At 49.7% G+C, this 20,303-nt stretch overlaps 2 protein-coding genes across 2 annotated transcripts; one reads left to right on the forward strand and one right to left on the reverse strand.

Moving 5' to 3' along the window:
• The first annotated feature begins 5,193 nt into the window (after nucleotides 1-5,193).
• Nucleotides 5,194-6,504, forward strand: LOC125608613. Its single transcript, XM_048779038.1, has one exon. The coding sequence runs from the start codon at nucleotides 5,194-5,196 to the stop codon at nucleotides 6,502-6,504; it is 1,311 nt and encodes a 436-aa protein (XP_048634995.1).
• Nucleotides 6,505-8,924: 2,420 nt separating this feature from the next.
• LOC125608614 (meiosis-specific protein ASY2-like) lies at nucleotides 8,925-11,661 on the reverse strand. The gene is made up of 7 exons (XM_048779039.1): nucleotides 11,463-11,661; nucleotides 10,833-11,399; nucleotides 10,634-10,768; nucleotides 10,364-10,554; nucleotides 9,665-10,312; nucleotides 9,562-9,593; nucleotides 8,925-9,495 (listed from the first exon to the last, which is right to left on the reverse strand). Exons 1-7 carry the CDS (start codon nucleotides 11,659-11,661, stop codon nucleotides 8,925-8,927), a joined length of 2,343 nt encoding a protein of 780 aa, XP_048634996.1.
• Nucleotides 11,662-20,303: the final 8,642 nt, after the last annotated feature.

The following is a 20,303-nucleotide window of genomic DNA, read 5'->3' on the forward strand; positions in this document are numbered from 1 at the left end:
ACATCACGATTCTCTTGGTTTGATTAGAATGACAAAGAAGTTGTCATATTCTCAAACACAAAAACTGGGATCACCTGATTTAAAAGTGAGATAGCTTCTTCATCTTAACTCTTCTGAGATTTATTCAACTTCCTGGTGATTCTCCACTACTTTATGTATCAAAATCAATCTTCTTACATCGTGATTCATCCTGTTTACATTGGAATGTCAAAGAAGCTGTCATATTCCCAAACAGGAAAACTGGGATCACCTGATTTGAAAGTGGGATAGCTTCTTCATCCTAACTCCTATGAGATTTATTCAGCTTCCTGGTGATTCTCCACTACTTTATGTATCAAAATCAAGCTTCTTACATCGCGATTCATCCTGGTTTGATTAGAATGACAAAGAAGCTGTCATATTTCCAAACAGGAAAACTGGGATCACCTGATTTGAAAGTGGGATAGCTTCTTCATCCTAACTCCTATGAGATTTATTCGACTTCCTGGTGATTCTCCACTACTTTATGTATCAAAATCAAGCTTCTTACATCGCGATTCATCCTGGTTTGATTAGAATGACAAAGAAGCTGTCATATTCCCAAACAAGAAAACTGGGATCACCTGATTTGAAAGTGGGATAGCTTCTTCATCCTAACTCCTATGAGATTTATTCAACTTCCTAGTGATTCTCCACTACTTTATGTATCAACATCAAGCATCTTACATCGCGATTCATCCTGGTTTATTAGAATGAAAAATAAGTTGTCATATTCCCAAACAGGAAAACAAGGATCACCTGATTTGAAAGTGGGATAGCTTCTTCATCCTAACTCCTATGAGATTTATTCAACTGTAGGAGATGGATTACATCCCTCCACAAGGCCCATCAAATAACAGGCCCTAGCCTGGCAAGCTCGGCTGAGTTTTGTCGGCTCAGCGGCTAAAGACGTCGGCTCGACCCCAGAGTACTTTTAGCCGATTAACTAAGCCGATTGAATGTACCCGGCTTAGGGAGAACAGTACCGAGGCCCGTGTACTCGGCCTTTCACGACAAGGCCCAAAGGACGACGCTATTAGGGCATCAAGGACAAAGGCACAAGAAAAGGGGACTTTTGGACAACCTACACACTAAGCGGCTAGATCTAGGGTTTCATAATCATCTCTTTGATCCTGTTGCTTAAACCTTTGATCTTGTATCCTTACTTCCCGATTAATCTTGTAACCCCGTTGTTTGATTCTAATAAATACGTCTTTAGTCACCCCATTTCTAAGTTTATTATTCTGATCAACTGAATCCCGTACAAACAATTGGCGCCCACCGTGGGGCTCACTAAAGCAACGTTCTAGATCTATATGGCTCAAGACGACGCCGCCTTCGGTGCTCCAGGCGAGGAACCGACACCTACGCCTGCGGCCGCGCTACCCATCACCTCAGATTTCATGAGCTCCGTCATGGCATGACTCGCTTGCCAAGACGAAGTCCAAAAGACAACCAACGACCAACTCGCTGTGTTGGTCGCGGCGCTCACAGCCCCCGACGGACAGACGAACCGTCCCCAGCAGATACGCCGCCGTCTCTTCAACACAAACCCTACGGCAACCGGAGTCGACCACGTCTCCGATGACTCGGAGCCTAACGAAACCCTTCTCACAGACGCTCCCCCAGCAAGTTCAGATCTTGCAACAATACGCGAGATCGCAGAGCTCAAACTCAGCCTTCAACAGATGAGCGAGAAGATCCACCAAGTAACCAGCGTGGCTCCACAAAGCGAGAGCGTACTCGCCGCAACCTCGCGTACTCCTTTTACTCGCGCGCTAACTAGCGTGCAACTCGGAAAGATAGAGAAGCTACGCCTACCTGAATATAAGCCCGGCGGAGACCCGGTGGAGCATATGACAGCTTTTAACATCGCGATGGCGCGAGCTCGACTCCCTGACGATGAAAGGGATGCAGGTTACTGCCAGCTGTTCGTTGAGACTCTCCACGAGCAAGCCCTGACTTGGTTCTCCCAGTTGGAGGAGAACTCAATCGGATGTTTCTGCGACTTATCAGCAGCTTTTCTCAAGACATACAGCATGTTCACAAAGCGCAGAGCCACCGCCTCTAGCTTATGGAACCTCAACCAGAAGAAAGACCAGAGCCTGCACGAGTACATGGAGAAATTCAAAGCCGTGGTGTCAAAGATTGAAATCCCAGACGGGATCGCCATCGACGCTCTGCGCAACACCTTATGGGTTCACTCTAAGTTCCGAGAAGACCTATACCATAACCCAACTACGTCGCTCCAAGACGCTATCGCGCGCTCCGATAACTTCATCAGGATGGAAGAAGACACCAATGTAATTCTCAGCAAGATGAGCACGCTCAAGGCTCCAGCGGCTAAAAACGCTAATACGCGACAAGAACCGCGCCAGCACGCTCCGAACGACAAAAATGGTCGCAAAGACGGATACATGTATGTCGTCAACGAGAATAACGTGCCGATCTCCACTCTCGTAGTTCGCGGAGAAGGGTGGAACAAGTGGGCAAGAGAGCTTGAGTCGCCCGACAAACCGGTCGACACTGTTTGCACCACCCAACCTACAGCGGGAGCCGGGTCAGCAGCGGGGCCTTCCAGGACCGTCGATCTCACCAAGCATTGCAAATATCACGACGTCAAGGGACATGATACCACAAAATGCAAATCACTCTATGCATTATCTCTCGTCCCTTGCGAGCGGCGAATTTAAGTTTGAACCTTTGAAAGCTAAGCCAAAGAATGGCAAGAGTTGGAGTACGAACAAGGAAAGGAGAGCCCAACGCAAAGCCACCGGCAAAGGTCGACAAAACGACACTTAACGATGAGATGACGAGGAGGAAACCCCGAAGGATAACGGTGAGGGAGACTCCTCAGCCGACGAAGAGCACCCAGCTAATCACAGACGCATCGAGGTTATACTCTCTCAGCAATCTTTGTCGTCCGACGACGATAACGACGATGCACCTGTACTCGGAGATCTGAGGGACGTCCTGAAACGGAAGTTCGAATCCGAAAATGATAGTAGTCCCAAGCACAATGATCTCCGGACGATGCTGAATACACGCAAGTCTCGACGTATCTCGACAAGCAACGCTAACACCAACGAAGGGCCAATCAGCGACCTCCGAGATAACCTCAACGCTGGCGTATGCGACCTTCGCATACAACTCAACCGTTAGAAACCAACGGACTTACGACGACAGTTGGAGCGCGCTAAAGGCCATTCTCAACCTCCAGCGCATGACACCAGCATATCCACAGATCTCCGCACCTTACTAGCCTCTAAGCGAGTACAAACGGGACAGTCGTTGAATGTCATCATGGGAGGATCTCCTCCTAGCGGAGAATCTGTTCGCTCCGTAAAAGACTACCGTCGACAAGTCGCGACTTCCCAAAAGTGGCCGACTAAACCGACAAGTCATCCCCCGATAACCTTCTCGCCGGATGACGCCGAAGGAGTTCACGCTTCCCATAATGATCCTCTTCTCGTCGTCCTTGGAATTGGAGAATATGACGTCACCAAGATCCTCATTGACACCGAAAGTTCTGTCGACCTCATCTTCCGAGGAACTCTGCAGAAGATGGGAGTTGATCTTGACGACATAAAAGCATCCTCCAGAACATTAACCAGGTTCAACGGATCCTCCGAAACCATATTGGGCACGATCCGCTTCCGGTACGCGCATGCGGCGTTACTTGAATGGTTAAGTTTGCTGTTGTAAGCACCAAAGCTCCATATCACGCTATACTCGGCACTCCTTGGCTACACTCGATGCAAGCTGTTCCTTCCACTTACCACCAATGCGTCAAGTTCCCTGGCACGGACGAAAAGATAAAAACGTTGCGAGGGGATCAAAAGGCTGCTAGGGATCTACTAGTCGCCACAGTCAAACTTCAACGGTCATCTCTACCCGTTAACTCAGTATCTCCCCCAACCTCAAAAGTCTGTTCTCAGGAAAGCGAGGTTCTCGAATTACCTGTTGACGACGCCGATCAGAGTCGAACCGTAAGGGTTGGTGCATACCTTTCTGAGGAAATGAAGCAGTCAGTTCTGGATTTCCTCAGGAAGAACGTGTCAACATTCGCTTGGTCTATGGCAAACATGAAGGGTATCGACCCGACTATAACGACTCACGAACTAAACGTCGACCCAACGTTCAAACCTATCCGCCAGAAGCGACGTAAGCTCGGCCCTGACAGATCGAAGGCCGTAAACGAAGAAGTTGACATGCTACTCGGTGCAGGTTCGATTGCTGAGGTCCGCTACCCCGAATGGTTGGCAAATCCGGTAGTCGTCAAAAAGAAAAATGGCATGTGGCGCGTTTGCGTCGACTTCACCGATTTGAATAAAGACTGCCCCAAGGATAGCTACCCTCTTCCCAACATCGACCGTTTAGTCGAGTCTACGGCTGGAAACGAGATGCTGACCTTCATGGACGCCTTCTCTGGATACAATCAAATAATGATGCACCCGGATGATCGCGAGAAGACGGCCTTCATCACTGATAGGGGAACCTATTGCTATAAGGTCATGCCGTTCGGTTTGAAGAACGCCGGAGCAACCTACCAACGGCTTGTGAACAAGATGTTCGAAGATAAGCTGGGTATCACCATGGAAGTGTACATCGACGACATGCTGGTTAAGTCGCTCCATGCCACTGATCACCTCCGCCATCTGCAAGAATGCTTCGAAACTCTCAACAAATACGGCATGAAGCTGAACCCAGCAAAGTGCACGTTCGGAGTCTCTTCAGGCGAGTTCCTCGGCTACATTGTCACGCAGCAAGGAATCGAGGCGAACCCGAAGCAAATATCCGCGGTCCTGAACTTCCCGAGTCCGAAAAATAGTAGAGAAGTACAACAGCTCACGGGCAGGATAGCCGCTCTAAATCGTTTCATCTCTAGATCCACCGACAAGTGCCTGCCCTTCTACGATCTCCTGCGAGGAAACAAGAAGTTCATTTGGGATGAGAAGTGCGAGGAGGCATTTACTCAACTCAAGCAATACCTGACAACACCTCCAGTACTCGCTAAGCCGGACGTCGGTGATGTTCTATCTCTCTATGTCGCAGTATCACAAGCTGCAGTCAGCAGCGTTCTGATAAAGGAAGACCGCGGCGAACAAAAGCCCATCTTCTACACGAGCCGGCGCATGACCGGGCCAGAGACGCGATACTCCATATCTGGAGAAAATGGCTTTAGCAGTCGTCGAAGCAGCGAGAAAGCTTCGACCATATTTCCAGTCACATTCAGTGGAGGTACTGACTGATCAGCCTCTCCGAACCATACTCCAAAACACCAACAGATCTGGCAGACTCACAAAGTGGGCCATCGAACTCGGCGAGCTCGATATTACCTACAAGAACCGCACAGCTGCGAAATCCCAGGTTCTTGCGGACTTCTTGGTCGAACTGGCCCCAGAATTGGAGCAAGATCTCACACTCCCAAGCTCAAACTGGACGCTTCACGTCGATGGATCGTCGACCAACAAGGGAGCAGGTGCTGGAGTCCAATTACAGTCCCCAACCGGAGAACTAATCAGGCAGTCTTTCAGCTTTGGCTTTCCCGCATCAAACAACGAAGCAGAGTATGAATCTCTGATCGCTGGACTCCGCTTAGCAAAAGCCGTAAAAGCTAAACGACTAAGCGCCTATTGCGACTCTCAGCTAGTCGCCAGTCAGTTCAGCGGCGACTACGATGTCCGCAACGACCGAATGGACGCCTACCTCAAACTAGTGCAAAGCCTGGCAGCAGAGTTCAAGTTCTTCGAACTCATCAAAGTTCCCAGAGGCGAAAACGTCTGCGCCAACGCCCTCGCGGCCCTTGGCAGCAAGCTTCGTGATCAAGTTAAACGGACCATCCTGATACACCGTATCGAGAAGCCAAGCATTGATATACTAACCGACCAAACCCTCGTCGTTTCCCCAATCAACGGACCCGCTACTCCAGGCGACGACGGATTTGGTCCTGATTGGAGAACTGAGTTCATCGACTACTTCTCGAGGGGAGACCTCCCAACAGATAAATGGGCAGCTCGCCGACTAAAAACACGCAGCGCCCATTACGTCGTTCTTGACGATGAACTACACCGATGGACCGCAAGTAAAGTGCTCCTAAAATGCATCCATGGCGACGAGACAGCAAGGGTTATGGCAGAGACGCACGAAGGCGCTGGCGGAAATCATTCGGGCGGACGTGCATTAGCGATCAAAGTAAGGAGTTTAGGATTCTTCTGGCCGACAATGAACGCAGATTGCGAGTCTTACGCGAGAAGCTGCGACAAGTGCCAACGGCACGCACCTAGCATCCATTGTCCAACCAAAATGTTGCGAACAACCACCGCTCCATACCCGTTCATGCGATGGGCAATGGACATCATAGGGCCACTTCCCTGTTCCCGCCAAAGACGCTTCATCCTCGTCCTCACCAACTACTTCACCAAATGGATCGAAGCTGACGCATACGCTCAAGTTACAGACAAAGAAGTTCGCGGTTTTGTCTAGAAAAACATTATCTGCCGCCACGGTTTACCTTATGAGATCGTTACCGATAACGGATCGCAGTTCATGTCAGGCAACTTCAAGGAGTTCTGTGGCAAATGGAACATTCGGCTAAGCCCCTCCACTCCTCGTTACCCGCACGGTAATGGTCAGGCAGAGTCCTCCAACAAACTTATCATCGATGGTATTAAAAAGCGCCTGGACCTGAAGAAGGGTCATTGGGCCGACGAACTCGATGGAGTCCTATGGAGCCATCGCACAACTCCGCGAGGATCGACTAAATCGACACCTTTCTCCCTCGCTTACGGCGTCGGAGCCATGGCTCCTGCTGAAGTTAACGTTTCAAGCCTCCGACGTTCCAAAATGCCTCAATACATCGAGCTGAACAAGGAGATGCTACTCGACGCCCTTGATGAGATAGAAGAACGACGAGATCAAGCTCTGCTGCGCATCCAGAATTACCAACATCAGATCGAGAGTTACTATAACAAAAAGGTCCGTGCCCGACCTCTGGAACTCGGTGACCTCGTCATGCGAAAAGTGTTTGAGAATACTAAGGAACTCAACGCCGGTAAACTTGGCGCCAGGTGGGAAGGACCTTACAAAATCATCAGTCATAAAGCCTGGTGTATACCGACTCCAAACGTCGCGCGGCGAAGAAGTCCCACGATCATGGAACTCAATGCACCTACGACGCTTCTACCCGTAGGAGTATTTCCGCTTCAAAAAAAAAAAAAAAAACGAGTAGATGCACCCCCGTGGTCACTTCTACCCGACCGAGTAAATGCGCTAACAACGGCCACTTTTACTCGGGAAAACACGAACTACGAATGGCTTGATCCTCAACCGAGGTACGTAGGCAGCCTTAACAGGTCCAACTATACAAAACCAAAGTTAAAACCTTGTTTAGACCTCAATCGAGTAAATAATGATTCTCATACCCAACGGCTCCCAATCCTCCAGCAGAGGACACGCGGACGCTCACGTTCCTTTGTCTATAGCTATGTCCTGATCAGACACTTGGCCTAAGGACCATAAGGTCGCGAGTCATCTACGCCCAAGATCGTTGACCGGCCAAACAGAGTGAATCTTTGCCTTTTCTCGACTAACGCGTAACGGATTAGCTACCCGGTTACTCGATCGTCACTAAGAAAACGGACGAAAGAACGTTCCACTCTTAGATTCAGTTCCGTGTTTTCGAAATTTGAATACTCGCCTACTCGTGACCTCAAATCAAGAATACAACAAGACCTGAACGAACCCCTTTTAGCGGTTTTGTATAACAGGTTCAGCTATACAAAACCAAAGTTAAAACCTTGTTTAGACCTCAATCGAGTAAATAATGATTCTCATACCCAACGGCTCCCAATCCTCCAGCAGAGGACACGCGGACGCTCACGTTCCTTTGTCTATAGCTATGTCCTGATCAGACACTTGGCCTAAGGACCATACGGTCGCGAGTCACCTACGCCCAAGAGCGTTGACCGGCCAAACAGAGTGAATCTTCGCCTTTTCTCGACTAACGCGTAACGGATTAGCTACCCGGTTACTCGATCGTCACTAAGAAAACGGACGAAAGAACCTTCCACTCTTAGATTCAGTTCCTTGTTTTCGAAATTTGAATACTCGCCTACTCGTAACCTCAAATCAAGAATACAACAAGACCTGAACGAACCCCTTTTAGCGGTTTTGTTTCTCTATCTATTTGCAAAAGCTAAGATTCAGAAATCTAACGTTTCTAGCCGAGTATATCGCAAAACTGTAAAGATAACTGAAACATTACTTAGACAAATTGCAAGTACAGATAGGGAAACACCAGAAAACGTGAACTTAAGAGTACGCTTAACACAGCAACTCACCGACTAAAACAAAAAGGAAAAAGAAATATACATTTAAGTCATACAACAACAAGGTCTATCAAGACCACGAATGATAGCATCCGAATAATAAATACAACAAGGAAAAGTTCAAGCGACCGTGTCTTGGTCGTCCTTGTTCGACACAACCGGGAAAAGCAACTCCACGGTTTCTTCAGCAGCGTGAGCATTGAGGCCTTCAATCTGCGCAAGAGGGTCCGAGGCTGACGGGTTCAGAGCCGCTTCTTCGATAAGCGCCGGAAACGACCTGTTCACCTCCTGGTCGCCCCCTCGTCATCTTCCCATTCTTCAGACGAGGAAACCAAGACCGGATCTTCAGCGGCTACGTCCCCTGTTCCTTCTTGAATCGCGTTGCCACCTACCTCGGGATCGTTCTTGTCGGAACACTCCTCGACCGCAGTTCCTTCAGTGACGGTGATGCGCTTTGACAGAGCAGAAGTGATATCGATCATTGGCTTGTCAGTCGGATCTTCGGCGGCCTCACGAGAAGTGATCAGTTGGGAAGCCGATTCATGGCCAATAAAACCAACATTCGATCCGTACGGATCAAGCGTTCCCATCAATTCCTCGCTTACGAACCGGGAAGGGAGGTTGAGTGGAGAGAGGATGAAATCTGCTTCTGAGAACGTGCTCCGAGAAGATGTCTATCATTTCCTGCGGGATCTCCGTCCCGCTATCTCTTATCACCTCAAGACACTTCTTGGTTCCCGAAGCTTGCCCATATAAACTCTTGGCCTTCTCCAACGCGTTAAGACGGTTCAGATAGTCCTTTACTCGACCAAAGCAGCGAGTAGACTTGTCTGCCATAGCTGTCTGGACTTTGACCCTTTCGCGAGTAACCTGCTGAATCCTAGAGTCTCTCAAGCGTTGTCTCTCCTTGACCAGCGTCCCAACGACGGCATCCCTCTCTCCTTCTAACTCAGTTTTCTCCTTCTCAAGAGAAGCGACCAACCGCTCTAAACGAGCCTTCTCGCGCAGAGCATCCTTTTTGGCGAGACGATCAGACTTTAACTTGTCTTCTAGCTCTGCAAATTTGACCCGGAGGACTTCCTTCTCTTTGACTGCTTTGTCGCTAGCCTTCTTGTTCTCCGCGCGAAACCTCTCTATCACGCCCAGCCTGGTTCACGCAAGTTTTTCTGAGGCGCCCAGCTGGACCATCGTCTGCTTTAGAGTACTATCGTACTTCTCGACGAGATAGTTTATACTCCCGTCGCTCTGCATAAAACAATAAAGACTTAGAAATTTTATGAGAAAGGAAAAGGGGAAATAAGGGAAAGCGAAGTTACCTGTTTGCTCGCCATGGCTGCATCAATGTACTCCTTCTTAAAGTACAGATCGTCGATCGGTGGCAACTCTTTTGTCCCACCACGGATCTGACGTGTCAGTTCCGCGCATTGAAGCGGATTTAGTACCAGCGGAGTCGTCTCATCGTACAAAAACTCTACGCGATCCGGGAACCCTTTTCCCGCCTTCTGCGGAAGCGAACCTCCACTTTCAACACCCTTCTTCCTTGCAGAAGGAGAAAGGGCTCTCGTACTCAACGGAGATTCATCCCGAGAACCATCTCCGGTTTCAGTAGCCTGTCCCCCGCTTTTAGAAGGGACCTCAGGAGCAGAAGTCCCATCATCCTCTGCGGTCGTCTTCTTCGACTTCTTCTCGGGACGACCTTCAGACGATCCCCGAGTAGAATCGGTTGGATCGTGTCTTCCCACATCATCATCCCCTACGGCCATCGAGGTCTCCGGGGGCTCAACAGAAGCCTCCTCACGAGACCTTTTCTTGTTGTCCTTTTTCTTCTTCTTCTTTTTAGCCGCGACTTCAGAAGCATCAACGGAGGATGGGGCCTCCTCCAAAGGAACACTCCCCTCGAGAGAGGAGGACTGCCCCCTTTTGGCCGGCTTCTTGGCCTTGTCGGCCTTTTTCTTCGGGGAACTCTAAGCTGGCGGGTCAGAGTTCACATCCCCATCTGCGGGAACAGGCCTGACCTCTGAGGCACCGGCAGAAGATGACTTCGATGAAGAGAGCATTTGAAGCTTCCCTTTTAGCAGAGCACTCAAGTCGGGAATTCCCTCCATCTCTCTGGCCTTGTTGAGAAGCTTTTGTTGTTTCCGAGTAAACAAGGAGAGGCGAGATTTGCGAGGACCGAGTACACAAGGAACTCTCGATTCCCAATCAACTGTAGAAGCAAAAAGAAGTTTGATATGAAAGTCACGAAAAGGCTCAAAGTATCTCCCTAAGGTGAACAGCAACTTTACCTCTAGCAATTCTAGCTTGCTGACGACGTATCCACTCCCGACTAAGATCTGGCCAACGGAGATGACTGTGCGTCGCGATCAATTGGGCGCTCTCAAAGAACTTTTCAGGATAGGCGATCGTGTTAGGATGACGAACTGAAAAAGAAAAGGTAAGCGTTAGAACCACAACCGGAGTACGAGTAAACAGACAAATCTCTACCAAGTTGCTGATTCCATAAAACGCGATAATCGTCCCCCGGCGGCTCCTCGAAGGCGTGCTCATCAGATTTGACGTAAAAGTACGCTCGTTGCCAATCCTGCGTCTTGTTTGGGTGACCCGTCAGGACATTGTAATTTGCTCGCATCTTAATCGAAAAGATCCCGTTTGGCTCCGCCTTCGTGAAAGTCAGTTCTTCAAACACTCTCACGCTCATCAAAATATCCATCTCCGCGGCCATAACCATTAACAAGACGGCTATGCGTAGCAACCCGTTTAGCAGCTGGGATATGGCGATGTCCCGACGAAACGCGTACGACGTGATCAATCGAGGGATTGGGAACCAGAGCTTAGTCTGATCCTTGAAGTAGGATTCGTATACGCATTGGTAACCGACCGGTGGTGACCATGGGCGCTGCTCGGTAGACGGAATGAGGTAGGTGACGCCGGCGCCACCATTCTCCCTTAGCAAATTCTTCACGGTCTCGTCGGAAGAACAGGAACTGAACACGTTTCCCCACGATTGAACTCGCGGATCGCGTAACACTTCGGGAGGAAGCCAAGGTAGTTCTTAAAAAATCCCACCAGGATGATAAATCACAGGACGACAGTCTATCTCGTCGAAGCGAATACTATTTGGTGCGGGAAGACAGCCTGACTGGTCGAAACGAGCCCTCCGTTGAGCCCGTCTTCTGGGCCTTACGACTTGGCTAGGCGCTTCAGCGCCACTTGCGCCACTTGCCTGTCCGCCCTCATCCTCAGCGTTCCCTTCGGCTTCTTCGCGAAATTGCCTGTGGGCTTCAGCGACCAAAAGACGCTGGGAAAGGCTCATGTTCTCCGTATCCCGCAGAGCGTCACGATGGATTATGTCAAACTCATCCAACGGACCGCCGTCCGCATCCTAGCCGGGCTCGACGAGGCAGCGATATCCTTTCGTTTTTCCTCACGCGATAATCGATTCCCTGAAGCCATATCCTTTCTACTCGGGGGGACGACTAAACCAGCTAGGTCCTAAGCGGAAAACTCTACACTACAGAAGGTTTATCTAGAGAGAGAAAATAAAAGTAGAGAGAAGGAAGAGAAAGTGGAATACCTGAGTCTGCAGAGAAGAATGACGAAAGCAAAGGAGAGACACCTATTTATAGCAAAAACGAGGGCACACTCTCCAAAGCGTAATCATTAGGTCTACAAAGGCCTAAATGGGCTTTAAAGGCCGCCTAAATGCCCAAGAACTTACTCGCGACGGTTCAGTTTCTCGCTTGAACCGGTTTCCAATCGGGAAATTCAACCGAAATCAATCACCGGTTTCGATCCGAACCGGTTCACCAGAGTTAACCGTCAAAAAACCATCCGAGCTCTTAGTTCGAGATAGTTCACCTCCCGAGTAAAACATGCTGTCACGACAGAAATGGAGGGGAAACACAACGCATCACGAAAGTCGCAGCTTGGAGCGACTAGATGCAGCGCGCGACTAAAATCGCATACCGAAGAGACGAGCTGTCGCCTGCATTAGGACCTGTTATACGAACGAACCTGACCCACAAATTTACTGAGACCGATAAGCCGCTCACAAGTGAACTAGGGGGGGACTTATTGTAGGAGATGGATTACATCCCTCCACAAGGCCCATCAAATAACAGGCCCTAGCCTGGCAAGCTCGGCTGAGTTTAGTCGGCTCAGCGGCTAAAGATGTCGGCTCGACCCCAAAGTACTTTTAGCCGATTAACTAAGCCGATTGAATATACCCGGCTTAGGGAGAACAGTACCGAGGCCCGTGTACTCGGCCTTAGGGCATCAAGGACAAAGGCACAAGAAAAGGGGACTTTTGGACAACCTACACACTAAGCGGCTAGATCTAGGGTTTCATAATCATCTCTTGGATCCTGTTGCTTAAACCTTTGATCTTGTCTCCTTAGTTCCCGATTAATCTTGTAACCCCGTTGTTTGATTCTAATAAAAGCGTCTTTAGTCACCCCATTTCTAAGTTTATTATTCTGATCAACTGAATCCCGTACAAACATCAACTTCCTAGTGATTCTCCACTACTTTATGTATAAAAATCAAACTTCTTACATCACGATTCATACTGGTTTGATAGAATGACAAAGAAGTAGTCATATTCCCAAACAGGAAAACTGGGATCAATTGATTTGAAAGTGGGATAGCTTCTTCACCCTAACTCCTATGAGATTTCTTCGACTTCCTGGTGATTCTCCACTACTTTATGTATCAAAATCAAGCTTCTTACATCACGATTCATCTTGTTTTGATTAGAATGACAAAGAAGTTGTCATATTCCCAAACACAAAAACTAGGATCACCTGATTTGAAAGTGGGATAGCTTCTTCATCCTAACTCCTATGAGATTAATTCAATTTCCTAGTGAATCTCCACTACTTTATGTATCAAAATCAAGCTACTTACATCGCGAATCATCCTGTTTTGATTAAGATGACAAAAAGTTCTCATATTCCCAAACAGGAAAACAAGGATCGCCTGATTTGAAAGTGGGATAGCTTCTTCATCCTGTTTGATCGGAAAACGGTGATAAAGGAGATGTGGGTTTAACAAAGACGTCTTATTATGGTCGGAAGAAACGTTCAGTCGGTTACAAGAGAAGTAAAGAGAATGCGACAGAGAAGAGGCCGGTAACTCGATGAGCGACCGGAAAAGTACAAATAACGGTAAGATGAAGTAAAGGTGAAAACCCTAATCTAGCCGCCAAGTGTTAGTCAGATGATTTCGGATCCCTTTCCCATTACTCTTCCTTCTCCTTATATAGTCCTCTGATGTGTCGTTCTTGACCTAGCTTATGTCGTCTTCGTGGGCTTTCCTTATTGGGCCGAAAGGCCCGTATTCATCCGAGCGGTCGCCGAGCTGGATGCCTCTTAGTCGGCGACGGTCGACTCAAGGTACTCTAGAAGCGAGCCGAGAGACTGACCTTTTAAGCCGACTATCCAAGCCATCGCTTTCTTTGGTCCGGGCCAGGCCTTCTATTCCTTGGGCCTTGTGGGATGGTTAGATCCATCCCCTACAGTAAGTCCCCCCGGTCCATCAGTGAGCGAAGAGTCGCCTAGCTCATGATGGATTTTGGAACTTGAAGGTTCAAAAGAATAGAAGTCCTGTCGGGAGGTTGAAGCGATGGGTCGATGGGTCGCAGAAAAGGCTGCGGTAATACCTTCTCTCGGAGTTATTGAATCGCAGGCTCCCAGATTTTGATCGGCGCGTCTTGGTTAATTGTCGGTTTAGCCGATTTTAGGATAACCGTTGGTTACTTAAGATGAGAAGCCGGAAAGTCGCGGGAGTCGTGGGATCTTTGGGAGAATCTCGAGGCCCATTTAGGCCCATTTAGGCTTAATCATGACACCTCGAATTTCCCCCCCTTTATCCTTCATAAATGCATCGAGGAGTCGAAACGTCGCGAGGGTCCGCTGGGTTTTTAGGGGGAATTTCGAGGCCCGTTTAGGCCCGAATAGACCTAATGATGACGCCTCGAGTTCCTCCCTCTCTTCTTCTTATAAATACGCGGATCCCCTTTCATTTCTTCAAGTTTCCTCCGCGATCAAAGGTACTTTCTCTCTCCTTTCCTTATCTCTCTAAGTGTTATAGCCTTCGTTCGACGCGATCTTCGCCGTCTTGCTTCACCATGTCGTCGGTTCAGAGATTATCGAGGCAACAGAAAGGAAAGTCGGTTGCGGCGACGTCGACGCCGGCAAGGAATCCCGACGGAGGTCGTATCGGGGATCTCGAGTCGACTCATCATGCGGCGATGATGGACACCGTCAATTTGTCTCGTTCCCAGAGGCTTCTGGTCGCAGATGCTACGAGGCTTGCGAGAGAAGGGAATGAGAATGTCGCTGTCAGAGACGCGACGGAGTGTGCGAGAGACGGACAGAGCGAGGCGATGCCTGTTGACTCGGTTACTTTGAGAGCTCGCCCAATGGAGGGCGATCCTCCTGGAAATGATGACTCCGAAGCTGAGTTATTCCCAACGACCTTCTATCCCGACGGGATTTTCGAGGAGCTTCCGCAGCTTCTGCCTGACTTACTTCGCCCTGCCTTCGTGGCCGGTCAAGATTGGGAGGGCGTAGAAGAGACTAAGTCGACCCCGAGGAGCGTGAAGAAGGTTCTTCGGGCCAAGGGTGCTACAGGCGTAACCTTCCTTATCCCTACGAAGGAGCAGAGGCCTTGGTCTCCTCCGATTGGATATCAGACGGTATACGAGTCCTACTTCCAGGAGGATACTCACTGTTGGTTCCCGATCCCGCGATTAATCACCGCATACGCTAGGCGGCGAGATCTCGCGATTAGCCAATTATTGAATGGCTCGCTGCGACTGGCCGTCACCTTATCGGTTTTAGCGGAGCAGATTGACATGCCGATGAGCGTCAGGTCGTTCGAGGAGATGACCTCGATAACCGACATGAAGGATGGAACCTACTCGGTGAAGATGCGACCAAACTGCAATGTATGCGCCGGTCATCCGAACAAGACGCAGAATTGGCAGCGTTCTTATTTCTTCCTCAAATCCGACGACTCGGCTTTCGAGGAGCCTCCTCAGGAGGATTATCGGGTTCTTTGGAACCGTTCTTGTGGTAGAGTATCTTGTCGCGAGCTACGTCTGACTTTGTTGATCTTAATGAAACTTCCTTTTCCTTTTGTTCGCAGTTGGCCATCCTACGTCTCCAGTCTATCCCGAGGATTTCCTGAAGAGCGTTCAAGCCGTCGCTTTTCTTAGAATCTACCGTTGGTCCGAGATCACCGTCGAGAAGACCTACGAGCTTAAAGACCGGATTGCTCGAAGTGTGTTCTCTCGCCGTTTCTGGTATTCTTTCGACCGTACGGTTTATTTATCGCGTGCTGACCTTTCTGCCTTGTGTTTTCAGGAGGGTGGAGATCTGATCTTCCGACAGCTCTTCCTATTCGCAAGAAGAGACTAGACATCTTTCCGAGGGACATCCAGAAGCAAGTCTCCGAAGCAAAGAGAATGGGAACTCTTCCTGTCTTAAGCGCGATACTAGCTGCCCAGCTGGGGCTGACTAGCGGGGACGGGCCTTCGACGGCTGTCCCTCGTACTAGCGAGGTTCCCCCTTCCGGTGCTGCAAATACGGGGAAGGGTAGGAAGAGGAAGAGGGGCAGCTCGGGAGTCGAGGGGAGTGCCGAGGAGGCGAGCGACGTTCCCCCTTCCGGTGAACATCAGAAGAAGAAGAAGAAGAGGAAGAAGACTAAGAGGTCTGTTGACGCGCAGTCGGAGAATCCCGAAGAGCCGACTGGAGCTGAAGAAGAAGAAGAAGAAACTCAACCTGAAGAGGAGGTTTCTGAGGCTGAAGTCTCGAGAGAACAGGACGATGCGGGGGAAGCTGATGGATCTGAGGCTTCTCTTAATGCCGCCCTTCCGGATGGTTCCGAGGAAGATAGCGGAGAGTCGCCGCTTTTGATGAGGAGGCACAACGATGAGGTCGACGATGAGGTACGATCTCCTATTCTGGCGTTTCCTCGCGAGGGAGCCCCGGTTCTTACTGGGGAAGGGGCCGTTCAGATCGGCACGTCTTCTCGCGGCTCCGCTGTCTTAAGGAGGGTTCCCGGGACTAACTTTCCAGACAAGGTCTCTTTTCACTACGAGGGGCCGGCCCCTCTGGCGTATGTTCCCGAGAAGTGCGGAGAGCTTCTTCGCCAACTCAGGGGGAGGGCGAAACCTTTACCTGCCGTGAAGGACCTCATCTTCGGGAGTGAGTATGAGGAAGCTGCGAGGGCAAAAGCTGCTGGTAAACGTTTCGATCTCTCCCTTTTTTTTTGGTTTTGTTACTTAACTCTCTCTTACGATTTTCATCTCCTCGTCCGTTTAGGGAGATAGCGCGATGAACGTCGTGATCGAAAAATACGACACTGCCTGGAAAGGAGTTTCGAGTGAACTCGAGCTGGCTAAGAAGGAGTATGCGGAGAAAGAGGAAGCTTCTGCTCGTCAGCTAAGTGCATCAAAGGCTAACGAGAGGCTTAACGGGATGGTTACTCGCGCGATTGCTCGAAGGGATGAGCTCAAAGCCAATTTGGTGGCATCTCGCGGAGTTATCCATGAGCTCGAGCAGAAGAACGCCGAGCTCGAGAGTGAGAAGGCTTCGCTCGCTGCATCTCATGAAAGAGAGATGAAGCGCCTTAGGGATTCCAGGATCTTGGAAGTGACGAAGGAAAGGGGGAGAGTTGAGGCTGAGATGTCTGCGAAGGCTAACCGTCGCTTCGCCAGGATTCGCTCCCGAGAAGAACGGCGAGGTCCTTACGACAAGGCCCGGTTGCTTCATAGCCAAGCCTTTGGGACCAGGAAGTGCCTTGAGGCCTTGAAGAGGGCCGGGAGCGACATCTCGCAAGCCACGATCGATATATTCGCGGAGCAAGAGAAGAAGTACGAGCAGGAGGCCGAGGAACTCAAGGTGGGCGAGATACCCGAGGGAGACCTTGCGCTTTCTCCTCTTGTACTGGATTCTCAATTTATGGATGCTCGGATTTTGGCGAGTCTCGACCCTTACGGGTCCAATGCCGGTCTGATCGACCCAGAAACCGCAGCGAATCTTCTCGTTCCGCCTCCCCATCCGATCGAAGAACGTCATGGTGACCCGACGCCCTTTGTTGAGGGTTCTTCGGCTGCGTTCGAGGGAGAGACACCTAATCGAGGGACCAACGCTGCTGAAGATGATTCTCCCGTCCTTGTGCTCTCGGATACTTCGGCTGAAGGATCTCGTCGAGGTAACGAGGAAGCCGTTGCTCGTGAGTCGAGTGTCAGGGCTTCGGAGCTATCTGCCCTTAATGATCGCGAGAGCAACCGAGAGGATTAGCTTCGCTTGTGTGTTGTTTCTTTTGAGTCCCATAGGACTCATTGTTGTAGCTTTTCGAACCTTTGCCTTTGAGGCTTTTATTTTGTTTTTGTTTTTTTGTCATCTCGAACTCTTTTAGTCATTTGAACTGTTTTACTTAACTTAGACTTGTCTATCAAATGCATGATTTCTCAAGATTCGAAGTGACTCTATTTGTTCGGTATAAATGCTGTTCGAGACGTCGAATCATTATAGTTTTAAGCTCGTCATGACTTTGTCTTGGTCGGTCTCTTTGACTCGCGACCGTTTGCCATTTTGAGTTTCATCGTTAATTACGAGTTCTCGACTTTGACGGTTCCAAATCGATCCTAACGTAATTTTCAAGCGTTTGGTTGGCCAGACCTTACTTAGTCAATTATAGGGTGAATTGGAGTCATTGTCTCGGCCGTGTTGGTTTTAGGTCGCAACACGGTCGACTCCCGTGAATACGTATCTGATCAGGACGTATTCAACGTGGGATGCGAGTGCCGATACATTTGTTCGAGAAGCCGGGGCGTGCTCGTGTAGGCATCGCTTAAGTGATCGTCTGCTTCGGAGATCGATTCCTCGGGGAGGGGTTTTGTTTTTTTTTTTTATATTTCGGCTGGACCCTTTTTCTTTGGGCTGCCTACGTATCCCTTTGCGGGAATCAAGCCATTCGTAGTTCTTAGATTGTGAGTAAAAGTGGCCTTTGAGGCGCATTTACTCGATTTTTCTTTTGGCGAGTAAAAGTGGCCTTTCGGGCGCATTTACTCGGGTTTTTTTTTTTTTTTTTTTTTTTGGCGAGTAAAAGTGGCCTTTGGGGCGCATTTACTCGTTTTTTTTTTTTTGGCGAGTAAAAGTGGCCTTTGGGGCGCATTTACTCGGGTTGGTGTTTGCCTCGACTAAGGATGGAAGAGGCGGAGATGTTTGGAGTTCCAGGCTCTCGGTACTGCTTCGCCTGTTGAAGTCTCGAGGCGGTATACTCCTGGCTTGATGACTTCGACTATCTTGTATGGTCCTTCCCAGTTGGCTCCGAGCTTGCCGGCTTTCCACTCCTTAGTGTTTTCGAAGACCTTTCTTAAGACAAGGTTGCCCATTTCGAGAGGACGCGACATGACCTTTTTGTTGTAGTAGCTCTCGATTTGATGCTGGTAATTCTGGATACGGAGTAACGCTTGGTCGCGCTTTTCCTCGATATCGTCAAGTGCGTCGAGGAGCATGTCGCGGTTGAGTTCGGCGTTTTGTGGCATTCGCGATCGGCGCAGACTCGTCACGTTCACTTCTGCGGGAGCCATTGCCTCGACGCCGTAGGCCATTGAGAAGGGTGTAGTCTTCGTCGCTCCGCGAGGAGTGGTTCTGTGGGACCACAGGACACCGTCTAGTTCGTCTGCCCAGCAACCTTTCTTTAAGTCGAGTCGTTTCTTCAGACCGTCGATGATGGTCTTGTTCGTCGATTCGGCTTGGCCGTTACTTTGCGGGTTTCTCGGGGTCGACATGTTGAGTCGAATGCGCCATCTGTCGCAGAAGCCCTTAAAATGATGCGAGATGAATTGTGAACCGTTGTCCGTGATTATCTCGTATGGGAGCCCGTGTCGGCAGATTATGTTCTTCCAGACGAAGTTTTGCACCTCCTTGTCGGTTATGCTGGCATAGGCTTCGGCTTCAACCCATTTGGTGAAGTAATCGGTGAGGACCAGGATGAACTTCTTTTGTCGAGATGCCAGCATCGGACCGATGATGTCCATTCCCCATCGCATAAATGGGTATGGAGCAGTCAGGGTGTGGAGAAACTCCGTTGGGCTGTGTATGGTTTTGGCGTGACGTTGGCATTTATCGCATTTGCGCGCGTATGTCTCGCAGTCGGCGTACATGGTTGGCCAGTAGAATCCGAGGTTTTTAACTTTTAGTGCGAGAGCTCGCCCGCCCGAGTGATTGCCTGCTGCTCCTTCGTGTGTTTCGGCCATGACGAGTCTCGTTTCTTCGCCGGCGATACATTTGAGTAGTACCTTTGTTGCAGTCCATCGGTGTAGTTCCCCATCCATGACAACGTAGTGTGCGCTACGTCGCTTCAGTCGCCGTGCGTCCCATTTCTCGGCGGGCAGTAAACCTTCAGCGAGATAATCGATGAGTTCCTTGCGCCAATCTGTTGGGTGATCATCTTGCGAAGGAGATTCCGCTTCGTCGATGTCCATCGCGTCGTTGATCGCTGCTATAATCGCGGCCTGTTCTGCCTTCGTGTCGATGCTCGGTTTCTCGATTTTGTGGATTGGGATTGTCCTCTTGACTTGGTCGTGTAGCTTGCTTCCCAGAGCGGCGAGGGCGTCGGCACAAACATTTTCTCCGCGAGGAACCTTCGTGAGTTCGAAGAACTCGAAGTCTCGCGTAAGGTCCTGGACGAGTTTGAGGTAGGCGTCCATCCTTTCGTTGCGGACGTCGTAATCACCGAGGTATTGGCTTACGACGAGTTGAGAGTCGTAGTAAGCGCTGATTCTTTTGGCTTTCACCGCCTTGGCGAGACGGAGCCCCGCGATGAGGGATTCGTACTCAGCTTCGTTGTTTGACGCCGCAAAACCAAAACTGAATGACTGCCGAATGAGTTCTCCTGTTGGTGATTGCAATTGCACTCCTGCTCCTGATCCTTTACTCG

This window comes from Brassica napus, chromosome A5 (assembly GCF_020379485.1).
Source record: "Brassica napus cultivar Da-Ae chromosome A5, Da-Ae, whole genome shotgun sequence".
NCBI classification, from domain to species: Eukaryota; Viridiplantae; Streptophyta; class Magnoliopsida; order Brassicales; family Brassicaceae; genus Brassica; species Brassica napus.